The 13,999-nt window shown below is 50.8% G+C and overlaps 1 protein-coding gene across 2 annotated transcripts in view; it reads left to right on the top strand.

Moving 5' to 3' along the window:
* The window catches only part of ADCY1 (adenylate cyclase 1), a 225,425-nt gene that overhangs the window by 126,236 nt on the left and 85,190 nt on the right, over positions 1–13,999 (top strand). For both annotated transcript variants that reach the window (XR_005217080.1, XM_037837223.1), the window contains exon 5: positions 4,969–5,096. Coding sequence is in view for 1 of the 2 variants with exons in the window: in XM_037837223.1 (XP_037693151.1) it covers positions 4,969–5,096 (128 nt within the window). In the remaining variant the exon portion in view is untranslated. The remainder of the gene's footprint in view (positions 1–4,968; positions 5,097–13,999) is intronic.

Here is a 13,999-nt window from a genome sequence, read left to right as displayed (position 1 = left end):
AGTTATCCCCTTTTCCAGTGACAGCCAAAAACTGAATCTTACCAAGAATGCAGTCACTGTGGGGTGTGAACTGGCTTAGTTTGTGCTCTCTCTGCCCTGGAGGTGCTCCCAGGTCCCTGGGGCTCAGCTGCCTCCCCAGCATCAGGGTGGGCCTCTGCTTCAGTTTGCTAGAGCTGCCGGAATGCAAAATACCAGGAATGGATTGACTTGTACAATGAGGGTTTATTAGTTGCCAAATTTACAGTTCTAAGGCCATGAAAATGTCTCAGTCAAGGCATCAACAGGACGATACCTGTCATGGCCACATAGAAATGGCAGAGAGTCCAGCCACTTTTGAGGGGTCTTGGGGAGAAGGGCTTTGAACACCCCGGCATGACCCTGGTCATAGGGTGTCTGGGGTTGGGGTGGGCACCCTGTAGTTGACCAGCCCTTGGGATGCCCGCTTCATGTGCACCTTTGGCTTGGCACTGCACATACAGAGATGGCCAAGGACACTTCATCCTGAGGTCCTTGCAATCTGAAGCACAGGTCCCCACAACTGGGGGATGGTGACCCTTGTGAAGCTGCGTGCTAGACTGGTGTCCATGTGTCCAAAGGCATTTCCCCAGGCTGCTCCATGGATACACCCACATAGGGGGCCAAGGACAAGAGACCCTGACCCTCCAGGGATTGTCGCCAGAGGGGTCACATGGCTGGGGAGGGCTCTGAAGCAGGCTCCTTGTCCCAGCCTCTGTCACACAGACCTGGGGAAAGGAACCCTGAATCTGAGAAGGGGTGAGAAGGGAAGGAGAGAGATGCTTCTTTCCCTAGGCCTATGCAATGTGTCTTGGCTTGTTTCTGTTTGGGGGAACTGCTGGGCACCCCTCACACTGGACAGTGGTGACGGGCTCAAGGTGGGGGAAGACATTCTAGATGCTCCAGAAGAAAGCTCAGTGCTCCTGCTGACCTGCAGGCTTGAGTGAGTGTGACTTTGGAGACAGCTGGCTGGCTGCCATCAAAGAAGCCCACCCAGTGAATTCACTAAAGGGTCCAGCCCTCCATTTTGCAGGTCACAGTGGGGCTGGGAGGGGCTCATGTTGATGGCCCAGGTCTGTTGGGCAAGGGACCATCACACGGCCAGCATTGCCTGTCCAGGTCACCTATGACAACACCTCAGCGGCTCCCTGTCCTCTGTGCCACCTTGGCCGGTCAGCCTTCTTATGAGTGGCCCATTCTTCTTTACATAAGCATGACAGTGGTCCTAGTTACTGGCCACCTGCCATACAGACAGTAACATCTGTGGCCCCACCGATTGACCACTTAGGGACCAGGTTACCTTGAGGGAACCCCACATGACCCTCTATATTTGGGATCTTCTTAGCCCCACATTATAGAGGACAACATGGTGGCCCCAAGGGTGAGTAACCTGTCCCAGAGCAGAGTGCAGACTTGAGCTGTGCTTTCTGGCTGGGGGCTCATGCTCCTACCACCCACCTGGCTTGGCAGCTTTCTGAGGGGCCTTCCTGGGTCTCATCTCAGTCCAACACAGAACTGCAGGGTGTTGTATGCAGGGTTATCTCCATTCTGTAGATGAGATAACTGGCATTTAAAGGTGAAATAACTTGCCCGTGGTGACAGAGACTGAGACATGGGCTCTGGGTGCCCATGCTTTAAATAGCACCCTTGGACTCTCTCTTGGCCTCTTTTTGGCTGGTCTTGTCCTGTGAGGAGCCTGTGGGGCCCTGGACAGAGCAGCCTCCAGCCACTGGCTTTTCTTTGCCAGTTCCAGTCCCCTGCTCCGTCCATCTGTGCATCTGTGGCTGGCTTAGTTGGCCTGAGCTGCTATGACGAATACCACACAGTGGGTTGGCTTAAACAACAGGAATTTGTTGGCTCACAGTTTTAAGGCTAGGAGAAGTCCAAAATCAAGATATGGGCAAGGTTTTCTTTCTGCCAGACTCTGTTCTGGTGCTGGCTTTCCACAATCCTTGAGGTTCCTTGGCTTGTATCTCTGCCACCTGTCACAGGGTGATGTCCTCTCCTTGTATCTACTTTTCTGGTTTCCACTGATTTTCCACTTTCTCCTGTGGCCTTCTCTTGACTTCTGCCTGCCTTCCCATTTCTTCTCTTGATGAGGCCTCCAGTCATCTGAATTGAGATGCACCCTCATTCAGTTGGCCACACCGTAACTAAAATAATGTCTTCAGAAGGTCCTACTTACACATGAGTTCACACCCACAGGAATGTGGACTGAGATTAAGGTGATGTTTTGCTGGTGTCCGTGACTCAATGTACCACCATGGCCATCAGCCGAAAGAGGTGCAGTGTGTCAGGAGGTGAGCACAGAGCTTGTCTGCATGGGTGACGCCATACCCTCTGTGTTGGTCTAGGTTTTCTAGGGAAACAGGAAATATCTGTAAATACTATAAGATTTTTATAAGAATTGTCCCTTATGACTGTGGGATATACACATCCAAATTCCATTGTGTAGGCTGCAAGCCAAGAATTCTATGAAGGTCCTCGATGAATTCCCCAGGAGAAGCTGACTGGCTGAAGTAGAGATGGAAATTCTCCCTTCTGACTGCTGAAGTCGTCACTTCTCTGTTAATGCCTTAAACTGATTGATGACACATCTCTTGTTGCTGAAGGCATCTCTCAGTTGATAGTAGATGTAATCAGCCATAGACACAATTAACTTACTGATGATTTACGTCCACAATGTCCTCAAGGTAACAACAGGCCAGTGCTTTCTTGACCATCATCTGGCCAAGTTGACACATTGAACCTCACCATCACACCGTCTTCCCATGCTTGATGGTGGACGGGGCCATCCCCAGACCCCCATGGCCCTGGCCCAAGAGCAGTCAGACAGTCATTGGTCCAGCACTGGGAAATGGGAACTCTGGACCATTCATCCACAATGGCCATCCCTGGCATGGCTGGAACTCAGACCCCAAGAGATCAGTGGGTGGTTCTCATGGCTCTGCTCTCCCCACTCTCCAGCCCCTGAGAATGAGCATTACACCAAAATGGAGCACATAGATAGTGGGAGCTGACCATTCTCACCCAAATGTACTCGTGCTAATTCATATCATTTGAGAACACTGGAAGCAGTAAGGTCATTTGTAAAAAATCAAAGAAAAAGATGAACTGTAAGCTATAGGTTATGCCTTTTGTTGTAATGCCACCATTCTCAAAGTGTATCTGAGGCACTTGGGTCTTACCAGGCTGTTCCAGGGCTCTGTGCAACCCCTCCTCAGTGTATTAGAGAAAAGAACCCCCAGGATATATATATATATATAGTGTATGTGTGTGTCACGTGAGCTAATTCCTCATAACAGATCCCTTTTAACTCACGTGACCATGGGGTTGGCAGGTCCAAATTCCAGAGGGCAGGTTGCAAGCTGCAAACTGATAAAAATGATTCTGAAGTCTGGCAAGTCCTTGTTTCCCAAGGGAAGCTGACTGGCTGAAGGAGAAGCAGAAATTCCTCTTCTGGATTCCTAAAATCCTCAGTTCTGACTTTCAAGACCTCCAGCTGATTATCTCGGGAGACTCTCCACATTGCTGAGGACAGTCTCCATTGTTGATTGTAGATGCAATCAGCCGTATATGCAATCAACTGGCTATATGTGCAAATCCATTTCTGAAATACCCTCACAGTACCTACCACTCAGGCCAGTGCTTGCTTGACCAAACCTGCCCAACTTGACACATAAACTCTATCGTCACATTCCTCCAACCACACATCTCTCTGAGAACTCTTTCTTCCACACACTTCAACTGAAACAACATGGCACAACAGATGTGATGCAGGCGCAGCTATGAAAATGCAGCTGTCCTCTAAGACAGGCATTAAAGAGATTTTCAAAAATGTCCAACAAGGCCACTTTTCTCACTAATTTTTTTCTCTTTTTTGGGGAAATGTCATCATTTCCAATGAAAGTGTGTTATTTATGTTAGCATGTAATGATTTCCTATTGTCATTTTAAATGAATTAATAAATATATTTAACATTTTTCAGTTGTAGCTGATGTGTTAAATGTCAAGAGATGTAACCCACTTAGACAAAAGTTTTTTTTTTTTAATGGGTTCTTCAATAATTTTGAGAGTAAAAGGATCCTGAGACCAAAGTGTTTTAGACCTGCCATTTCAATGCTTTCCTTGAAATAAAAATAGTAGAAATAATAATGGCAGCTAATATGTATGGAGTAGCATATGCCGAGTGGCATAATCTGTGCTTTACGTTTATCATTCAGTCCTCAGAATGGCCTGTGAGGTAGGTGCTGTTATTCCCCGTCGTAGGGGATGGTGAATTCCTTCCCTTGAGCTCAGATCCCAGCTGTCTCACCCCGGGGGCACATGTCCTCCAGCAGTGGGTCCTTTCTGGGGCCTTCCTGTGGGTCAGGCACTGGACTAAAGGCCATAGAGATACAGAAATGGGCACGACCCGGTATGTCCCCTGGAGAGCAGCTGCCTCGAGGGGAGTGAGGTGGGGGATTGGGGTGGGGATATGGCACATTCTAGAAGGGCTGCTGCACTTTGACCAGCGTTGGTGTCAGCTCACAGAGAGAGACGGCTCCCTGCCTCCAGGGGGCTAGGGTAGACCCCCGGGGTGACCTTAAAGGAAAGGAAGGAAATAGGATCTGGACAAGTGCAGGAAAGAGCGCACCAAGTGGACCAAGTGGAAAGGAAACCATGAGTGGAGGCAGAGAGGGAGGGAAGGAGGGGGTTGCATCAGGATGAGCTTGTCTGTGAAGCGGGGGCTGTCCATCCCCTCACCAGGTATCAGGGAGCCACGAGAAATTACACGTGTACCCCGCGGGGTCTGGGGTTGGAACAAGGCAGGGGCGCAGTGGATAGGAGCGGGATGCTAAGCCATCTCCATCATCTAGTGCTGGTGAAGGAGGTGGAGGCGGGGAGAGGGCGAGGGGTCGGGCCGGAGGCGTCGGGGATGTGACCCGCGGACCTTGCCCTCTCTCCCCGAAGGAGAACCACTGCCGGCGCATCAAGATCCTGGGCGACTGCTACTACTGCGTGTCCGGGCTCACGCAGCCCAAGGCCGACCACGCCCACTGCTGCGTGGAGATGGGGCTCGACATGATCGACACCATCACGTGAGTGCACTGCGCGGCCCGCGGGGCGCCCACCCTGGTACCATGGCCCAGTCCCCTCCATCTCCTGCTCCGCGCGGGTTCCCCCAGCAAGGCCCTGCGCTGCCCCGAGTCTGTCCCCCGGCAGGCTCAGCTTTCCACGGCTGCAGAGACCCACCCAGCGGGGGATGGAGCCACCTGAGCTGTGAGCCTCCCTTACCTCACGGTCATGTTTGTGCTGGGGTCTCTCTGCCCTCAGGGACTGCTGTCTTCTGCTGGGTGTGCGTCACCCGTTCAAAGGGAAATGAGTGCAGCTTAGCCCGGCTCTCAGGAGCCTGGGGGAGGGGGTAGCCAGACCTAACCGAGTGCCATTTAAGGAGATAAGGAAGTGGCCTGTTCTTTACCAAAGCATGTGCCAAGGATCTCAGTGGAGAGAGGGATTTGGGGTCTGGACCAGCCAGTGGGACCCAATAAATGAGCACACCCTGAAGTCTGGTCGCCTGGTTTTCTTATACAGCCTCATCTCATCCGCTTTTTATCAGGACTTGGATGAAGACAGAAGAGGCTTTTATCCATTTAGGGAATGATGGGGAGCCAGAAAGTTGAGCTAATGAGACAGAGTACAGGTTTAAATTTGAAAAATCTCAAAAGTGTGGAGTGAAAATTAATAGCAGGAGCAGAAAATTAATAGCCAAGAATTGTATGAGGAAGACTTAATAAAATAGTTGCTGGGGTGAAAGAATAAACAGAATACCCCAACAAAATAAAGCCTCAAAAATGGGGTTAAACAAAGAGGCTGTATTGTGATATGGATGAGAGAAAACGGGCGCACATTTAGACTGTATTCATAGAAGTGAGGCGTTGAGAAGGAGGGACGCAGCATCCACGGGTGGCAGCTACGGTTCTGGGGACACACCTGTGGAGGTGAGGTGGGCACATGAACAAATGGAGCCCTTCAGAGCCCGGTTCTCAGCTGTGGCTTCACCGTGGAATCACCTGAGAGAATTACCAAATGAGCTTGTGCTACTGGTCTGGGGTGGAGTCTGGACTCCAAGACATGTAAAAGCTTCCCTGGTGATTCCAACGTGCAGCAAAATGTGAGGACCACTGCTTTAGAGAAAAGAAGCCAGGTTGGTGGGAATGCTGAAAACCTGGTCAGAAACAGGTGAAGGACGTAAAGATGTGTGGCTTGGAGAAGATTTGGGACTGACAGAACTGTGATAAGTGTCTTCTGTTCTCTGAAAGGGTATCATGTCATATCATATATGATAGCACAGTATATATTGTGTCATGTCTTATCAGATCATATACCATATCACAGTACACATCATCATACCATGTACCATATCCATTATATCATATTTCAAAGTCATGTCATATATAAGGCATCATATATATGATGCCTTATATCCTATGTCATATATATCATATCACAACACAGCATATCCTATATCATCATATATCACATCATATATCTGTTATAACACATTATATACCTTTCACATCATATATCATATGTATTATATATCATAAATACCATATCATATATTTTAACCTACATCAAATCATATACCACATCATACATATCATGTCACATATATCACATCATATATCCTATAAAGGTCATATCATATCATATCATATATATATCACATATCATATATATATCGTGTCATATTAGATTTCATATATCCCATCACATCATATACATGATATTTCATACCACATCATATATCACATCATATCCTCTCCTGGTATCTTCTTCTGTGTGATCTTCTTGGGGTAAAATGAGATTCTGTAGGTAGAAACCATGAGGCGATAGGTTAGTTCATTCATTCATGAAGTATTTATGAAGGCCGTCCTATAGGCCAGGCCCAGATAAAGGAAACACTTGAGCAGATGCACATGGGAGCCGTGGGCTCCTGCACACCAGGCCTTACCAGGGCGGAACCAGACAGTCCACGGAGGTGAGCCTGACACCCTCTCCCTCTGAGTTTTTGGCCAACAGGAAGTCCTTGTTCCATCCTTCTGCACTCAGGCCTGTCCACCTGGCCGTGTTCCCTGGGCTGGGGCATCTCCAGACATTTCTGCTCAGGTTCGCTCTGCAGTGGGAGCACCATGTTTCTCACTCCCAGGCTCTGGGCCGCCCCTCGGCTGCCTCTTCCCGTCACTCCTGTGTTCTGCTTGTTTCATGGGCATGTCTATGTGCTACAATATCTCTGAGGGAGCACCCCTCCCCTGCCCGTGGCCACGAATCCTGAGCCTGCTCGTCCTACCCTGAGTGATGCGTGGCTGTGCTGGCCACACTGACCGCTGGGAGGCAGTGCCCCCCTGCCCTCCTCCACTCTGCAGACCATTTGCTCCATAAAACTACAGCGTCCTCCCGGCTTCCTGAGCCTGCCATGTAAGCTTTTGGTCCCCCAGGATTCTCCTTGATTCCACCGGCCCCAGCTTTCTGACCTTGTCACCTGAGAACAGTCCGACTGCCGTGCGTGTGAAAAGGAAGCGCTCCCTGGGCCTCCCAAGGCTGCCCTCTGCTTCAGCTCCAAACCTCAGCAAATGCACAGGGCCTCAGGGCCCCGTGGTTCTGACCTGAAAAGCCGGGAGTTCCTATCCCTCCCGGGTCCCTGGCTTTGGACAGGAGGGAAAACCACTGGACAAATGGTGCTTGGGAAGATTGCCTCCCTTCAAACCAGCCCTTCTTCCCTCCTCAGATTGTCACAGAGTCAGGGACAGATCTGTATGCGTTTTGGGGGCCTGGAATTCCAATGGAGGGGCCTCCAGGGAGACGCTACTCTGAGCTTGCTGATGCCGTCCCCAGGCACACAGCCCTGCCCTCCCCATGCAGGACAAGATATGTTTACCACACAGAGCAGCAGATCGGATGGAGTTAGATATGTTTTATATATATTTTTCCCTTCTACCATGGAATGGAGTTTGGGATTTGGAATTGGGGAAACAGAAGAATTCCTGGGGAAGAGCTCAGAAGAACAGGGGAGTTCTCCAGGGATGCTTCTCCGTGAATCCTTTTGTGTCTCACACCCAGCTCTGCTGCCCGGGTCCTGTGCTCCTGGCTGCCAGCATGGAGGCCGACCCATGTCCTTGTCTGCATGGTCCTTCTGTCAGCAGGACATGTGTCTTTCAGGATGCCATTCTCTTCTCCCCTTTCCCTCCAAAAGAGAGAGGCCAAACTCTGGTGGTTCTTGACTGGCCCCATCTTATGAAAGGGACCTGAGGCACAGCACAGAATGATGGCTCGGTGTGACTGAGCCCACCAGGGAGTGACCAGGAAGAGGGACAGGTTACCCTTTAGAGATGCTCAGTCCCTCACCAGAGGTCACAGAGCAAACAGCTCCAGGCCTGGAAAACTCTTGAGTGGGCAGAGAAAACCCAAAGGCACCTGCTGTGGGCTTGGCATGTTGTGAGATTCTTGACAGCATGTCTCGTAGATGATGTGGTCTTTGATGATGCTCTGGATGGAGAAGCTTCCCTGGACCAACACTGTCAGCTCATCCTTCCGGCAGCCCACTTACCAGGATCACTTGCTTCTGGAAACACAGCCATCAATTCCAACCCTTCTGCACATAAGCTGACTTCTGGGGCATTGGGCATTCTGTGTTTCTGTACTGAGGGAGGAACCAAATGAAGCAACTGTGAAAATGGAGAAAGAAAGTGCTGCACCTTTAGGTGCATGCCAGGGTGTTTGTCTGGGGGTGGTGGGAGGTGATGTGGGACGTGCTGGGCCAGCTGCTCTGTGATGGATTCTCTCCTGGCTTCGGTGGTTCCCCACCTCTGGGAATCACTGTCCCCATCCTGCCAACTGGAACATTCCAGGAGTCTGCAGATGGGCGTCAGGATGGAGGTGACACCACGCAGAGCCAGACGCCCACTTCTTGGGTGGGGTTGGGCCAGCCAGAGCCTTCTGCATCCCAGGAGACTTTTGGCAGCTGCACTGCAGGAGTCTCCAGGGTGTGCCCATGGGACGTAGCGAGGGCATGAGCAGAAGGAGCGCAGGGCACTGCAGGGCTGAGCTGCTTTGGGCCGAGCTCTGCCAGCATTCACCTTGAAGCCTTGTTGGCATCCCCAACTCGAATGGAACAGAAAGAATCAGTAAAATTTGGCCTCCTCTGTTGCATGAAAGGTGTTCTGGGGTCGAGTTTAAAAGCTTTCAGAGCTTCCTGGAGCTAATTTTGCCCAGCCTGTTTTTTTGGTGTGGAAGGAGGCTTAGGGAGGGTCGTTGGAGCGTCTAAAGTTGACAGAACAGTTCTGGGATTTCCGCAGGAACCCGGGTCTCCATTAGTAGCTGCTGTGTCTCCCCCTCACTCAGCACCACCTGTGCTTTGCTCTTGGTCCAAGACCCCTCATTGCAAACAATGTCACCTCTGCTCACAGCCTCTGGTCCCTTAACTCTGAGGACTGGGCAGTTACCTAAGCCTTAAGTCACCTAAAGTGTGGGGTGGATCTGTGGGAGGGGGATGGGCAGCCTCAAGGCAGAGAGGGCAGAGGGCAGGGCAGGGGCAGGGTGGCAGCTCCCAGGGCACAGCTCTGCTGAGTTAACGATGCACCGGGGGTCTAGAGTGCACCCCTGAGTCACCCTCACAGCCCAGCCCCTTACAGTGGCCACTCCGTGCCTCAGTTTCCCCATCAGGAAAATGAGGCTGAAAAAAGAACTTTATGCATTTGTAGTAAGTATTAAATCAATTATGTATGCATGTTGCTTAGAGGGTACCTGGCACGTGGGAAGCAGGCATCAGTATTCACTCTTATTAATACTTTTACTGCTGTTGTCAGTGTTATATTAGCATGGTGGCCGTCACATGGGTTATTAACCCACTGTGAAGCTGTCACGGACTAGTTTAAACCTTCTTTGGTTTAAACATTTTATTCCATCATGGTGCTTCTCATGGATGAAGTGGGTCTGTGGTTGCTGGCTTCTCCCTTCATACAGGGCCAGTTTTCCTGTTCCACTTGCCCAAAGCTCCACAGACTAAAGCTCTGTGACCTTCTTTTCTTTGCTTGGCTGTCCCGCTTTGCAGCATCATCAACTTCATTCTGTCCCTATTATATTCATTATATTTCTGGAGCAAAGATCTCCACTCTTTTTATTACATCCTTTGCAAGCCTTCGTCTTCTCTTCATCTTTCTAATGAACATTGTTCCTTCTGCAGGCAGATAGCTGGCGGTACCCATCCCCTGCGACTGGCTCAGTAGAATTGAGAGTGGTGTTCACCCACTGCACACCAGTTTGCTCATCATGCGTCCTGAGCCCTGGGGGTGCAGGGGTGCCCGGGGCAGCTCTCTCCTGTGGAGCAGGCCTGGACCAGGCAGGGCTGAGCCATCCGTGCCCAGAATAATGTACAAGCAGCCCCTGAGCCACAGCCACTGTGGGGCTGAGCTTGGAGCTCTGTCATGTTTGGGGCCAGTGAGAACACCACAAGCCCAGATGCATTATTCTTACATGACGGCATAAGCCAGGTCAGTGGGACATCATCACCCTGTGTCCCCCCTCCCATAGGGTGACACCCAGCCAGTGGCACCGGGTGATGGGGATATGAGTGGGGAGAGGAACACCTTATGCATGGGGAGCCCATGTGTATTGCGGCTAAGTGGATTCACAGCCCACACTCCCAGCCGTATCTAGAGGTGAAGAGAGGTGGGAAGGCCCATGCGTGGGGGCGGCTCTTCACAGAGTGCCTCTATCCCCATGTTCTGGAAGGATCCTCCAAGGCCTAGGTGGATGCAGTTGAGCCTCTGTGGGTAGGAGGAAGCTTGTCAGACAGCTGCGTCAAGTGGTTCCTGACAGATAGGCTTCAGTTTGTGCTGCCCTGTGGGTGAGCCAAGCGACTTGGGAGCAAGGCAGGGGCAGGGTGGCAGGGGTTGGTTTTACTGTAGTGGAGGGATCTGGGGGACTTCGCAGGGGAGGCAGGGTCTGCTTAGATCTTATTTGGAGTGAGGTGGGCACCCACATGTCAGGACCCAAGCCTTGAAATTGGAGTAAGATTTTGCCATGAGCTGAGCCAAGCAGCCCAGAGCACCTGCTTTATCGGGGAGGGGATGTGTGGTCTGCTTGGGGTGTGACCACAGGGTCCCTGCTGCAGGAGGGGAGCAGAAGTGGCGAGAGAGGATGCCACTGGCAGTCTCAAGGCCAACCCTGAGGACTGGGCTGTGGCAAGCCGGCCTGGAGAGCGGCTCTGGGGCCCCCACGGCATCTCTCAGCCCTTGGCAGAAAGCTGCTGTCCACCACTGAGGGCTCCACGTCTCCAGAGCTTGGGCTCAGCCTCCCAGCCCGTCTACATGGGGCGCTTTGGCTGCTGTCCTGGTCTGTGCCCCAATTTCCTCTTCTTAGAAGGACTCCATCATATTGTGTTAGGGCCCAGCCAAATCCAATTTGACTTTACCTTAACTAATAACGTCAAAGATGACATTCTTGGGACTGGGGGTGGGGTGGGACTTGAACATGTATTTTGGGGAGATGTAGTTCAGTCCCTACCACATGCCTTCAGCTGGTGGGTACCCCCAGCTGGCCCCAGTCACACGGATACATGTGGTTTGCACGGGGCCTGGGGACACTTTGACACTGAGCTCATTCCATGGAGCCAAATAAAAGCAAAGAACCATGGGACACACACTTCATCCCAGCGGCTTCCAAAGAAGCTCTACGGTGGCTCATAGTTACATCACAATTCAACTGTTGAACGTTTATGTAGAGGAGAAGCAGAGATAAAAATCCAGGAGGCTGGTGGGGGGAGATGGGGTGGGAAAGAAGGAATTATGCTCCAAAGCGCAGCTCTGGGCTGGTTCTCGGATGTATTCAGAAAGGCCTTGGGGAGCCGTGGGGGTGGGCTCCTTGGGAAAACCGAGGTACTCACTTGTGACTGTCACTCCAGCTGCCCCCCAGGTGGTGTACGAAGCCCCCAGGCCTCAGTGGAGCAGAGGGGCTGTGCCCAGGACCATGGGGAGAGAGTGGTTTCCAATGGGTTCTCGTCCTCAGGAGAAACCCAGGGAACCCAGGGAGGTGCTCCAAGCTTGACACCACCATGAGGGGCTGAGAAGTGCCCCGGGGGGAGGGACGGCAGTGGGGAGCTAAGAGGGGGTCCCCTGCCAGCCCCCAGCAGCCCCTCGACACCTCGTGTCTGGTTTCCTTTCTCTTCCTCTGATACTGCTTCATGGCTTGGTTTCCCAGCTGCCATGACAGACACCACACGGCAGGTTGGTTTAAACAATGGGGAGTTATTGGCTTACGGTTTCGGAGGCTGGAAGGCTGGCTGCTTCCCGGTGGATGATGTCCTGGCTGGCTGGCAACCTTGCTTCCTTGACTTTCTCGTCACATGGCCACATCCTCTCCTTTGTCTTTCTCTTCCGGGTTACACTGACATCCCAACTTCTGCGCTTTCTCTTCGCCATGGCTCTCTCTCTCTCTCTCTCTGTCTTTCTGGATCTCTTCTGTTTAAAAAGGACCCCAAGACTGGTGTTGATGTTGTCACAAACATTGGGACTGGCGGTTTGATGTGCTGAGCCCTCGATCATGGGACTTGCCCTTATGAAGCTTGTTACTGCAAAGGAGAGTCTAAACTTGCATATAATTGTGCCTAAGAGGCTCCCCCTGAGTACCTCTTTGTTGCTCAGATGTGGCCCTCTCTCTCTCTAACTGAGCCATCTCGGCAGGTGAACTCACTGCCCTCCCCCCTACGTGGGACCCGACTCCCAGGGGTGTAAATCTCCCTGGCAACAACACAGGATATGACTCCCAGGGATGAATGTGGACCCGGCATCGTGGGACTGAGAGTATCTTCTTGACCAAAAGGGGGATGCAAAATGAGATGAAATAGTTTCAGTGGCTGAGAGATTTCAAATGGAGTCGAGAGGTCACTCTGGTGGACATTCTTATGCACTATATAGATAACACCTCTTAGGTTTTAATGTATTGGAATAGCTAGAGGTAAATACCTGAAACTACCAAACTCCAACCCAGTAGTCTGGACTCCTGAAGATGGTTGTATAATAATGTAGATTACAAGGGGTGCAATGTGATTGTGAAGTCCTTGTGGATCACACCCCCTTTATCTACTGTATGGATGAGTAGAAAAATGGGGATAAAAACTAAAGGACAAATGGGGTGGGATGGGGGGATGGTTTGGGTGTTCTTTTTTCACTTTTATTTTTTATTCTTGTTCTGGTTCTTTCTGATGTAAGGAAAATGTTCAGAGATAGATTGTGGTGATGAACGCATAACTATGTTATGATACTGTGGACAGTTGATTGTATACCATGCATGATTGTATGGTGTGTGAATGTATTTCAATAAGACTGAATTTAATAAAAAAAAAAAAAAGGACCCCAAGTAACCAGATAAAAGCCCACCCTCATCTGGTTGGACCATACCTTAACTAAAATTAACCTTTTCTAAATGTCCTATTTACAATGGGCTCCCGTCTACAGAAATGAATTCAGATTCAGGAGTGTGTTTTCTTGCCCCCCCTCCCGCCCCCACCCTAGGGAACATAAATGAACCTACCACACTTCCCCACTGATAGTTTTGGATTTTTTTAATTTTTTTTTATTTCAGTGAAATACCTTCTGCTCTTTGGGGATTAAGTGGAAAATACTGAAAAATAAGGTGACAGGACCCTGGCACCTCGAGGGCACGACCAGCACGACTTCACCATGTTTTCTCAGTCTTTAGCCTTCACGCAGGGCGATCGCAGGCATGTCTGATGTTGCGTCCTGTGTTTTCCTTGAACAGGAACCCCACGGAGTTGGGGGGGCTGTGCTCTGAGTCGGTGTGAGCATCCCTGCTCTGAAAAGATTTCTAAATGTTTCTGTCCTAAGTGATTCTGCAGTAAATCTCTTTTATAAACCATTTTGGATGACTTTTTCCTAGAGCTTCCAGGGATACTCTCCCCAACCGCCTCCCCAAACACGCTGGT

This window comes from Choloepus didactylus, chromosome 5 (assembly GCF_015220235.1).
Source record: "Choloepus didactylus isolate mChoDid1 chromosome 5, mChoDid1.pri, whole genome shotgun sequence".
In the NCBI taxonomy this organism is placed as follows: domain Eukaryota; kingdom Metazoa; phylum Chordata; class Mammalia; order Pilosa; family Megalonychidae; genus Choloepus; species Choloepus didactylus.
The sequence above is the reverse complement of the archived record's forward strand: the minus strand, read 5'-3'. Positions and strand labels throughout refer to the sequence as shown.